Source organism: Hippopotamus amphibius, chromosome 10 (assembly GCF_030028045.1).
Source record: "Hippopotamus amphibius kiboko isolate mHipAmp2 chromosome 10, mHipAmp2.hap2, whole genome shotgun sequence".
Classification (NCBI taxonomy): Eukaryota; Metazoa; Chordata; class Mammalia; order Artiodactyla; family Hippopotamidae; genus Hippopotamus; species Hippopotamus amphibius.
This window is the reverse complement of record NC_080195.1, coordinates 75,376,665-75,388,910: the sequence shown is the minus strand read 5'-3', so window position 1 is coordinate 75,388,910 and position 12,246 is coordinate 75,376,665. Positions and strand designations below refer to the sequence as shown.

The window sequence follows — 12,246 nt, the reverse complement described above, 5'->3', positions numbered from 1 at the left end:
GAAAAAAGAGGTTGAAGATGGGCTAAGAAGATTGTTTTTTGTTTGTTTCTGTTTGGTTTTTCTTTGCTTTTCTGTATTTATTTTTAATTTTATTTATTTATTTATTTATGTACTGCATTGAGTCTTCATTGCTGCGCTTGGGCTTTCTCTAGTTGTGGTGAGCAGGGGCTACTCTTTGTTACAGTGTGTGGGCTTCTCATTGCAATGGCTTCTCTTGTTGTGGAGCACAGGCTCTAGGAACTCAGGCTTCAGTAGTTGTGGCACATGGCCTTAGATTGCTCCACGGCATGTGGGATCCTCCCAGACCAGCGATCGAACCTGTGTGCCCTGCATTGGCAGGCGGATTCTCAGCCACTGTGCCACCTCGGAAGCCCCTGTACTTATTTTTAAATTAGAACTCTTGGGAAAGAATTAAAATCAATTAGTTAAGTTTAAGACCACCATTATTCTATCAGTTAACTTTAACTATGTATCATTGAATTTAACTTAGAGCAGAGAATTAAACATCCTAACTTCACAAGTTTTAAAATATCTTCATTATTTTTTCCCATAAATTTTAAGTCAAAGTATACCTTACCTGGGTAAAAAAAAATATACAGTCAACTCTGCTTTCATTAATGGAGGAGAAAGTAGGTATAATAAATTTAAGATTTTAATTAAAAAGCTTAAATTAGTTTTTAGTGTTGATCATGAGCTTTTCATCTGAAGATGCTGATAGCTGCCAATTTTATAATCTCATGCTCTTTTCTAACTTGGTACACATCCATTTGCACGTGGTTGATGGCAAGTAGACAACAGATACATGACGAACAAGGGTAAATAATTAAAAGTTAACTGCATTTGTGTTTGGCACTTAAAATTTACTGAGATGAAAAACAATTTGTCATAGTCAAATTAGGAGTTGACAGATTCTTATTTGTTCTTTGACTATAGACATTTACCTTGATGACAATTTGATTTTATTACCTTTCTAATTGCTTTTATTTTCTGTAAACCTCACTCTGTGTAACAGGTAAGACAGATGCATTCAGAAAAAGTGGATCTATATTCGCTTTGTAAATACTCTCAATCCATACTTCATCAATATGTTGTGTGATGCATTATGAGAAATAAATCAAAGATTCTGTTAGCCAAAAATACAAAGTGCAAAACTAAAGAATATTTTCAGATCTTAAAATATGAATGAAGGTTAAATTTTGTATGTTAAAAAGTTGGAAACCCTTTATAAAAATAGGTATTAATTAATTTGTTCATTTCAGTTGGGCACTGTGATCAACTTACATCCCCTACAGTTAAGGCAGTAAGAAACCTATTTTGTATAGAATGATTTAATTTTCTGGCAGTGAAGTAGTACAGAATTAACTGCAAAAATAAAATTTCTTTGGAGGGAAAAGAGATTCTTCTTGCATGTGATTTATCTTTTTAGTAGGGTACTTTTAAATTCCAGAAGTAAAACATGACAGAAACTGTATTCATTCTGGTTTAATTATGAGTTCTGTTGTGTGTTAAAATTCTCATTAATTTTGAAATCAAGAAATTAGAAAAAGCATACTTTAAATTTATCAAAATAATTGTCTCCGTTATAATTTTAACTTATAGCAATAATAACTGTATATAGTATGTACCTGGCATATTGCTAAACACTTTAGGTACATTATCTCAATTTAATTTTTCTAATACCCTTTCAAGATGGGCAATTTTGTGTTGAGGAACCTACACCCCAAGGTCTCATAGCTATAAGTGGCAAAATCAGGATTTGAACTTAGATGTATCCAGCTTTGAAATCCATACTTTTAATTCATTATATTATACTATGAGATCCAGATTTGTTAGAGCATCATTGCAGCTTAGTAGTTGCTTTAAGTTTATAGTTGCTTGACCAATCATTTTCTCCTAATCAAGAGTATACAGTTTATTAAAAAAATTTTTTTGTTAAGTAATGACATAGCTGTGGCACATCAGGTATTATCTATGGTACACTCTGGTAGAGGCTGCAAACTGATGACACAAGAGTAAATCTCCCTGTTTCACCAAATTGATATTCAAATGTTTGAAATACGGGGTACATGATGTTGATATGTCTCATAACTGGTGATGTTAATTAACCTTGATCATTTGGATAAGGTGGTATTTGCCACACTGTAAAATGTTCTTATTTTCCCTCTTTGTAATTAGTAAATATCTTAGGAGTGATTCTTTGACATTATGCAAATATTCTGTTCTCCACAAACTTTAGCCTGCTAGTTTTAGCATCCGTCATTGGATTGTGTCTGCAATAATTATTAATGTTGTATTCGCCTAACAGTGATTTTCTATTTCGCTTTCTTACATTGAAATTTATCCAAGTACATTATTTTATTCATTTTTTATTTTTTCCTTCCAGTTTTATTGAGATACAATTGATTTAAAGCATTGTATAAGTTTAAAGTGTACAGCGTAATGATTTGACTTACATACACCTTGAAATGATTGCCACAATAAACAGTGAACAATCATCATCTCAAACAGATAAAAATAAAAGAAAAAGAAACCTTTTCTTTGTGATGAGAGCTCTTATGATTTATTCTAACAACTTTCATATGTAACATACAGCAGTGTTAACTATATTAATCATGTTTTACATTATATGCCTAGTGCTTACTTATTTTATAACTGGAAGTTTGTACCTTTTGACCACCTTCATCACCATACAAAGATACTATGTTATTATTGACTGTACTCCTTACTCTGTACATTTCATCCCTGTGACCGGTTTATTTTGTAACTGGAAATTTGTACCTCTTAATTTCCCTCACCTATTTCACTCATCCCCTGCACCCCACCCTACTGCCCTTACCACCCTCCCCCCTGTGCGGCAGCCATCCGTTTGTTCTCTGTATCTGTGACTCTGTTTCTGTTTTATGTTTGTTCATTTGTTTTTTTCCGATTCCACATGCTAGTGACGCCATACAGTATTTGTCTTTCTGTCTGACTTGTTTCACTTAGCATATCTAGGTTCATCCATGTTGTTGAAAATGGTAAGATTTCCTTTTTTTTTTTTTTTATGGCTGAGTGATATTCCAGAGTGTGTGTGTGTGTGTATCACATCTTTTTTATCCATTCATCTACTGATGGGCACTTACGGTTATTCACAATAGCCATATCTTGGCTATTGTTAATAATACTGTAATGAATATAGGGGTGCATATATCCTTTTGAATTAACATTTTGTTGTTGTTGTTGTTGTTGTTTGGAAAAATACCCAGAAGTGGAATTGCGGGGTTGTATGGTAGTTCTATTTTTAATTTTTTGAGGAACCTCCACACTGTTCTTCATAGTGGCTGCTGCATTGCTTACATTCCCACCACCAGTGCAGCAGGGTTCCCTTTTCTCCACATCTTTGACAACATTTGTTATTTGTGTTTGTTTTTTGTTTTTTTAAAAATACATTTATTTATTTATTTTTGTCTGGGTTGGGTCTTTGTTGCTGCGTGTGGGGTTTGTCTAGTTGTGGTGAGTGGGGGATACTCTTCATTGAGGTGCACAGGCTTCTCATTGAAGTGGCTTCTCTTGTTGCGGAGCACAGGCTCTAGGCACACAGTCTTCAGTAGTTGTGGCGCGTGGGTGTAGTTGCTCCATGGCATGTGGGATCTTCTCGGACCAGGGCTCGAACCCATGTCCCCTGCATTGGCAGGTGGATTCTTAACCACTGTGTCACCAGGGAAGTCCTGTGTTGTTTTTGATGACAGCCATTCTGACAGGTGTGAGGTGGTATCTCGTAGTTTTGATTTGCATTTCCCTGATGACTAGTGATGTTGAGCAACTTTTCATGTAGGCCATCTGTCTGTTTTCTTTGGAATAATGTCTGTTTAGGTCCTCTAGGTCATTTTTTAATTGGGTTGTTTGTTTTTTTGATGCTGAATTGTATGAGTTCTTTGCATATTTTGGTTATTAACCCCTTATTGGATATATCATTTGCAAATATCTTCTCCCATTCAGTAGGCTTTAATTTTGTTGATAGTTTCCTTGCTATGCAAAAGCTTTTTAGTCTGATGTAGTCCCATTTGTTTATTTTTGCTTTTGTTTCCCTTGACTGAGGAGACATATCCAAAAAATATTGTTAAGATTGATTGATGTCAAAGAGTGTACTGCCTATGTTTTCTTCTAGGAGTTTTATGGTTTCAGGTTTTACATTTAAGTCTTCAGTCATTTAAGATTTATTTTTGTATATGGTATGAGAAAATAATCCAGTTTGATTATTTTGCATGTAACTCTCCAATTTTCCCAACACCATTTATTGAAGAGGCTGTCTTTTCTCCCTTGTATATTCTTGCTTCCTTTGTCAGAGACTTTTTTTAGTGGCAGCCCTAGAGTTTGCAGTATACATTTACAACTAATCCAAGTCCACTTTCAAATAATACTGTACAACTTAACAGGTAGTGTAACTATAATAACCAAAGAATCCCAATTCTTTCCTCCTGTCCCTTGTTTCATTGCTATCATCCATTTCATTTATATATAAGCATACATAAGCATATATATGTACATACATAAAGCATATATAATCAAATACATTGTTGCTATTAGTATTTTGAAAAAACTGTTATCTGTTAGATGAATTAAGAATAAGAAAAATGTTTTCATTTTACCTTTACGTATTTCTTCTTTGATGATTTTTCTTTATGTAGATCTAAGTTTCTGATGTATATTATTTTCCTTCTCTCTGAAGAACTTTTAACATCTCTTGCAAGGCAAGTCTACAGGCACAAATTCCTTCAGTTTTTATTTGTCTGAGAAAGTTTTTATTTCTCCTTTACTTTTGAGGAATAATTTTGCAGGGTATAGAATTCTAGGTTGGTAGGTTTTTTTTTTTTCCTCCAAATACTTAAAAAATTTCACTCTATTCTTGCTTGCATGGTTTCTGGGGAGAAGTTGGATGTAATTCTTACCTTTGTCCTTTTACTTGAAAAGTGTTTTTTTCCCCTGTGGCTGCTTTCAGGATTTAAAAAAAATTTTTTTCTATGATTTTCTGTAATTTGAAAATGATAGACCTAGATGTAGTTTTGGAGACATTTATCCAGCACAGTGTTCTCTGAGTTTCTTGGATCTGTTATTTGGTGTTTGACATTAATTTGAGGAAATTCTCAGTCATTATTGCTTCAAATGTTGCTTCTATTTCTTTCTTTCTTCTCCTTCTGGTATTCCCATTACATGTATGTTACACCTATGCTTGAACAGTTCTTGGATGTTTTCTTTCTTTTCAGTTTTTGTTCTTTTTGCTTTTTAGTTTTCAAGGATTGTATTGATATATATCTCAGAGGTTCTCTTCTCAGCCACGTCCAGTTTACCAATTAACCCATCAAATGCATTGTTCATTTCTGTTACAGTGTTTTTTCCTTCTTTTCCAAAAGCATTTCTTTTTGCTTCTTTCTTAGGACTTCCATCTCTCTGCTTACATTTCCCATCTAATTAATCCATTAAAGCCCTTAGTTTATTAATCATAGTTGTTTTAAATACCTGGCCTCATAATTCCAGTATCAGAGCCGTGTATTGCTCTGATGCTTGCTCTGTCTCTTCAGATTGTGTTTTTTGCCTTCTGGAATTTTTTCTCGATAGTCCAGCATGATGTACTAGGTAGAAGGAACTACTGTAAACAGGCCTTTAGTAACGCCATGGTGCTGCGTGGTGGCAGGGGAAGCGTTCTGTATTCCTGTGATTAGGTCTCAAGTCTTTTAGTGAGCCTGTGCCTCTGGAGTATTAACTTCATAAGAGTTTCTCAAGTTTTTTTTTCTCCCCCTTTAAGTGGTACAGAATGGCTAGAGCCAGCTGGAATTGGTTATTTCTCTTCCCCAGGTGGGTTAGATTCTGATAATACCCCAGCAGGTTAGGCTCTGGTTAACTAGTTTCCTCTGAGTGCAGGCCTTGTTAGGAAGAACAAGATACTCTGAGGTATTTCATAATGGTTCCTTTTCCCTTGCTCTGCTGTGAGCAAGAGGGGATCTTTTCTCCAGTATTTACTGTGGGAATTTGTTCAGGCTCCTGGAGGTGAATCTTACAATATCATGGGTGGGATGGAGGGACTGTCCCCTTATAACTTAATTTCCCTGGAGTTTTTAACTCAGACTTGTCCACACTGAGCATCCAGCATTTTGTTAATCACAGTTCAGGTTTTCCTACCTGGGCACCGATTCCCTCAGCAGTTTCCATTCATCGATGACTGGCCTGGTAAACTGAGACTTCCTTAGTTTGCCTGTCTGTCTCTCCAATACTGAGGGCAATGGTTTGTTCAGTGACCTCCCCTATCCTATGGGTCCCAGAAGAGCTGGTGATTTTTCAGTTTGTTCAGCTGTTTACTTCTCGTTAGCATCAAGTGACTTCCAAGCTCCATAAATGCTGTTATGACTTTGCTAAATTAACATTTGTTAAGTAGAGCCCTTGGATACGGGATGGTAAGCCTCAGTTCAAAAAGACCAGAAGAGAAATTGAAATAGAAAAATGACTCACAGGTCCTGGAGGAAGTATATGACATGCTTCAAGGGTTCTACAGTGGGAGGTGGGAGGTCAAGGCAAGGTACAGGCCAGAGGAGCTGCAGAACCTGGGCTGCATGCCTCTGTTAGGGTCTGTGGGTAGAGTGCTTTGCGGTTCCCAGGCTAAGGCCAGACTGGTCAGTTCAAACCAAAACAGCAGAATTTTGGTAAGTTCCTCGGGGGTCTTATCTAAGGGAAGGCGGGGAAGACAGTTGATCATGAAGGCCATTGAGGAAGTCATATCAGGAACTTAGCATGTACTTGAGATTCTGCAGGCTGTTTTCTAGAGCATGTTCTTGCATGAGGTGCTAGTATCTATTTAAGGCCCCCATAGTTCACTTGACCAGACAAAATAGATCCCGAGGCAGCAATACCATGGAGTAGCTTAGCTAAACGCCAGTGCATGCAGAACTGGAAATGGACCCCTAAATACATTTTTAATATATTTATTTCAAGTGATCTTCTTATCTTCTAGAATAATTTTAAGGTAATAGGCCAGGCAATAATTACTTATTGAAGGTTTCCATGTTATTAAATTTATAAACCAGCTTATGATTATTGAGGTCTAGGAACTTATGAAGTACAAATTAAGACTTTTTGTATCAAAATATGCCCTAAATCAGTGAACTGTATTGAAGCTTCATTGTAAAAGACTCCTACATACTATAACACTAAGATAATTAATGAATTTTTCTCTGCAAATTCCTAGAAGTAATAAAGCCATTGGATGAGAACATGGACTGTACAAATATTGATTTTTTTCAGGGCTTTGGCAATAGGTTCCATAAATTTTAGATGTTTGTTGTTTGTTTTGTTCTAATGTGAACACTTAATTGGAAACAATAATAATACATACATACATTTGGTACAGCTTTTTATTAAATCAAGTAGAGATTAATTTATAACCTAGAGTTAAGAATTTACCCTAGGGGTTGTGTTTTGAATTTATTCAAGTTTTTTTGGATTCTGACTTTTTTTCCCCTATCCTCCGCAACCATTGCTTCACCTGTAAAGTCAGAGTATCTTACTGTTTTCAAGGTGTTGGTTGGAAATTAGTGAATTGTGTCATAATCTTGATTTACCATAACAGTTATGTATTTTTGGTATCCCTTCTTTACATAGATTTCTATGGGAAGCCACTGCCTCCCTTGACTGTACGACAGAAACCTAACAGTGATGCTCATGATGTCATCTCATAACCAGGTCATATGGATGCATGCTGTTAATGTCGGCAAGATGAACTGGAGGACCTTCTTTCTCAAAGGAGAAAAACCCTGAACATCAATGACTGGGGCAAGACAACCGTAGCAATATCAGTGAGCCAAAGACCTGACTGTTCTGATAATTACTGATCCATGGTCTTCATGATTTAAAGAAAAAAAGAAAGCAAAATGACCAGCAAATGGGACAAGCATTGGGACCAAGTTAGCAAAAGTTACTGTTGACTCTGGGTTATACATCCCCACTCAGGGGCATGGCATATTCCTGAAGGAAAACCTCTTCAGAAAAAGAGCCAGTGGACTCTGTACACTTTCTTTACTATTTGTTTAATAGTCTTTATTTCTGTATCTTAAACATTTGTAAGATATATGTGCATGGAAAAGGGAATTCTTGGGAATTTATAACCTAAATTTTTAACTTTTTATATTTTTCTAAAACTTTTGTTTAAGAATTTTAATTACTATGATATTGACTGTGCACTTTTCTATAGATACTTTGTTTAAATTGTGTCTGGGAAATGCAGTTGATTTACTTGACAGACGAACTATACAAACAGGATATATTTATATGGTTTGAGGTATGCTTTATAATAGTATTGTTCTTGAAGTATACATCCTAATTTGACCTTACTTTAAGATAATATCTTTTTAAAATAGATTCTCAGATTTTTATTTTACCAAATTATGTTATGTTGAAAGCACTAATTAATTAATTGAATTTTTGTTGTTGCTGTTTGTTTTCTTTGGTGATGTTCCCAATAAATGGAAGACACTTGCAATACGTTTTGACTTAAATGCTTTTTAAATTAATAAAAATGTTTTCTGAGATATTATTAAAAGTCCCAATAACCACCTCTTTCAAAGATAAGATCTTTTCAGAGATCAAGGTGCTCCTTATCACGCCCTCATTTTATCAGAAGCTTCAGTGGCTCTTTTAGGATATTCTAATTCTTTTGTGCCTTGAAATTAAAGACAAAAAGACCAGGAAAGCTACTATAGTCCAGAGACTTTATTTTATAACTGGGAAATGCTTGGGTACTAAATAAATAAGAATAAAATCTTGGTTTAAATTATATTTATAAAGAAATAATTCCAAAATAATTACTTAATTTAAAATAATAGTACTTCTCTTGCACTGAAGAATGGCATCTATAGGATTCTCTCTTTGTCTGGCATTTAGACAAATTTTTAGATATTTTATTTTGAATAACAGATTCAAACGTTTAATTAAAAGTATCCATTTACATCAAGGTGAAAATACTCTAAATAAACAGTACAATAATCACCTTGTTAAAATCAGTCAGTCAGTTTGGCAGCTTGTACTGATAACAGAGATATACTGGTATCTGACAATAACATGACTAAGTATGTCTAAGGCAGTTTAATATGATTATTTTAAAATTTTCCTTTTAAAGCATCACATTTTATTCATTTTTTTAACTCATTGAACTTTGATTAATCAGGTCACTTATTACTGTAGTCAGCATTATATGCAGTTTTTTGGAGTTTTGTACATGGGACCTACCTAGCATACTAAGTAGAAAGCATTCTATTTCAGATACAAAATTCATAATAACCTAAATTTGATTGGTGGCTGAAGTGTAATGAAAACAACACAAAAAGACAGAATGTAAAGTTTGAATTGGATTTTAGAGAAAAAACTTGTTTGTATATCTTTTTGGTTCCTTTTTGTAAAATTTACATTTATTCATTTTTTAAACCTAAACTAATACTTTTGCCATTTTTTATATTCATCTAGTTTGGGAATAGATATAAGTCTTTAAAATTTTTGTCTTCTACTAGTGATTATTATAGTGTACAATAATTACAGAGTCCATTTAATAAAAATAAGTAAAAATCATTTTCAAGATTTTGAAATTAAATATATGATAAAATGGAGTAAATGTTTTATATCTCTCACTCAAAAATTAATTTGTATTCTTGAAGCATTCTAAAACTATTTTAAGTTTTGTAAATCCAGGTGGCTTTTAACAAGTAAATGCTTATTTAGTATATGATGCATTTTTATTCTTAATCATTATGAATTATGACATTTTCACACAATAAAAATAATTTTATCAGTATGCTGTTTTGCTTTTCATTTGAGAAACTTAAATGATTTCTTTTTGGTAATAAAATGAAGGATTTTTAAAAATATGATTGTTGACATTTTAAGTCGACAGATTAAAATAATAAATTTTTCTTTATTTTACACGAAAATCTTTTCTCTGCACACATTTTTATGTGGGAAAGAACATTGTCATTTTAAAGGCAGTTAAAAATAACATCATATCACCTTACGATTCTAGATGATGATGTCTGTCTCTTGTTAAGATGAAACTACTAACTAAAAGATATAGTTTCACTTATTTGAAAGATAATTCTATATACCTTTATATAAAATGCATATATAACATATATACAGTTTTGTATGTATTTGATTTAAGTATAAAACTATTTCTAGAAGCAACACTAGAAAGAAATGTTGCAACATGCCAATAGTGCATTTTTTACTTATTGGTTGTGTGTTCTCTTTAATTTTTCAAACTAGTTTTTTTTCATTTGCCTTACTTTTATAACGGAGGAAGCAAATTCATAATTTTGTAAAAATTAAGTGCCATGTGTTCTGCAAGTTTAAAATTAAATGCTCTTTTAAGTGCCAAAGGATGGAATAGAATTCACCTAATTTGTAAAACTTCCTGTGAATAATCGAGGGACATTCAAGGATAGAATATGCCATTATATTTGAGGCTGATCTCTTACTAAGTGTTCTTTTACTTTGGCAATATTTTATTTTATTTTATTTTATATTTTATTTTATTTTATACTTGGTTCTATATGCTATGCTTTTTATGTTACTTAGTTTCTCCCATTCCACGCTAAAGAAATACTGTGCTTCCAGATGGCAAAAGCTTATCAAAAGTGAAACTGCTTAGACAAATAAAGCTGTAGGTTATACGTTTTGTTATCCTTGGCTTTACTACTTAAGTTTTTCTCTAACTGAAGTATACTTTGCAATTGAGATTCTGGTAATACTGACTTTCTAATTTATCAAGAAATACATCCCCCCCCCCCCAAAAAAAAAGAAAGAAAAAAAAAAACAAAAAATAAATACATTCCAGTGGATCCAAAAAATAAATTCATATATTTCAAAACTTAAAAGAATGTTATAAATTATCAAAATAACAATAATCCATTGTCTTTGTGGAAACTAAGAGAAGTCTTTTTTTTGGGAAAAATATTAAATCAGAAATGAATTTCCTTTAATGAAGGAGATCAGTTTATATTAAAGGGAAAATATGAAGAAATTCATTTGCCAGTTTAGAGCATGAGTTGTGAATTCCTTTTGTGTGCTGATGAGGAAACAGTTTATATTCTGGATAAATGAACCAGTAGTGTCCAAATTTTATACATCCTTTTCAGTAAACATTTTTAGTATACGTTAAAGTTACTGCATTAGTTTGCTAGGGCTGTCATAAAAAGTACCACAGACTGGGTAGCTTAAACAATAGAAAATTTTTTTTATTAATAATTTGTTGGTTGCATTGGGTCTTCATTGCTGCACATGGGCTTTCTCTAGTTGTGGTGAGCAAGGGCTACCCTTCATTGTGGTGCACCGGCTTCCCTTTGCAGTCGCTTCTTTTATTGCAGAGCACAGCCTCTAGGTGTGCAGGCTTCAGTAGTTGTGGCACACAGGTTCAATAGTTGTGGCTCACGAGCTCTAGAGTGCAGGCTCAAAACAGGCTTAGTTGCTCTGTGGCATATGTGATCTTCCTGCGACAGGGCTCGGACCCGTGTACCCTGCATTGGTAGGCGGATTCTTAACCACCACACCACCTAGGAAGTCCCAACAATAGAAATTTATTGTCTCATAGTTCTGAAGCCTGGAAGTCCAAGATTAAGGTGTTGGCAACCTTGCCTGAAACCTCTCTCCTTGGCTTACAGATGGCCTCCTTCTCCCTGTGTCATTCTTCTGTGTGCATTTGCTGCTAGTGTCTCAGTGTGCCCAGATTTCCTCTTTATAAGGACACCAGTTAGATTGGATTAGGACCCAGCCTAAAGGACTCCTTTTAACTTAGTCACCTCTGAAAAGGCCCTATTTCCACATACAGTCACATTCTGAGGTACTGGGATGGGAGAGGGGGGTAGGGGAAGGGGGGAGTTAGGGCTTCAACATAAGAATTTTGAGGGGAAAAGTTTCAGCCCTTAACAATTACATACATGTTCTCCTGTATTTTGTCGTATACCCCCTAACATTTTTTTAAAGATTAGAAAAATTAAAATAAAAATACAAGTTATTATATTCACTTCCCAGTCTGAGTGGATTGCCTGCTGGAGTTTGCACACACCACCTGGAGGTCTATGATTAAAAAAATGAGAGTCTCAGCTAACTAGCTACTCACCTAAAGGCAAGTTCAAGATTGCCTATAACTATGCTTTGTTCTCTTGCTTTTTTGTTTGTTTGTTTGTTCTCTTGCTTTGATGGTAGGTTTCTCTGTTGTGTTTTTCTGCCATTCAA

At 34.2% G+C, this 12,246-nt stretch overlaps 1 protein-coding gene across 2 annotated transcripts in view; it reads left to right on the top strand.

Moving 5' to 3' along the window:
* ARL13B (ADP ribosylation factor like GTPase 13B) overlaps window positions 1-7,881 on the top strand; it is a 70,800-nt gene extending 62,919 nt beyond the window's left edge. For both annotated transcript variants that reach the window (XM_057696952.1, XM_057696953.1), the window contains exon 10: window positions 7,630-7,881. In XM_057696952.1, the coding sequence (XP_057552935.1) occupies window positions 7,630-7,706 (77 nt within the window). In that variant the 3' untranslated portion in view covers window positions 7,707-7,881. The remainder of the gene's footprint in view (window positions 1-7,629) is intronic.
* Window positions 7,882-12,246: the final 4,365 nt, after the last annotated feature.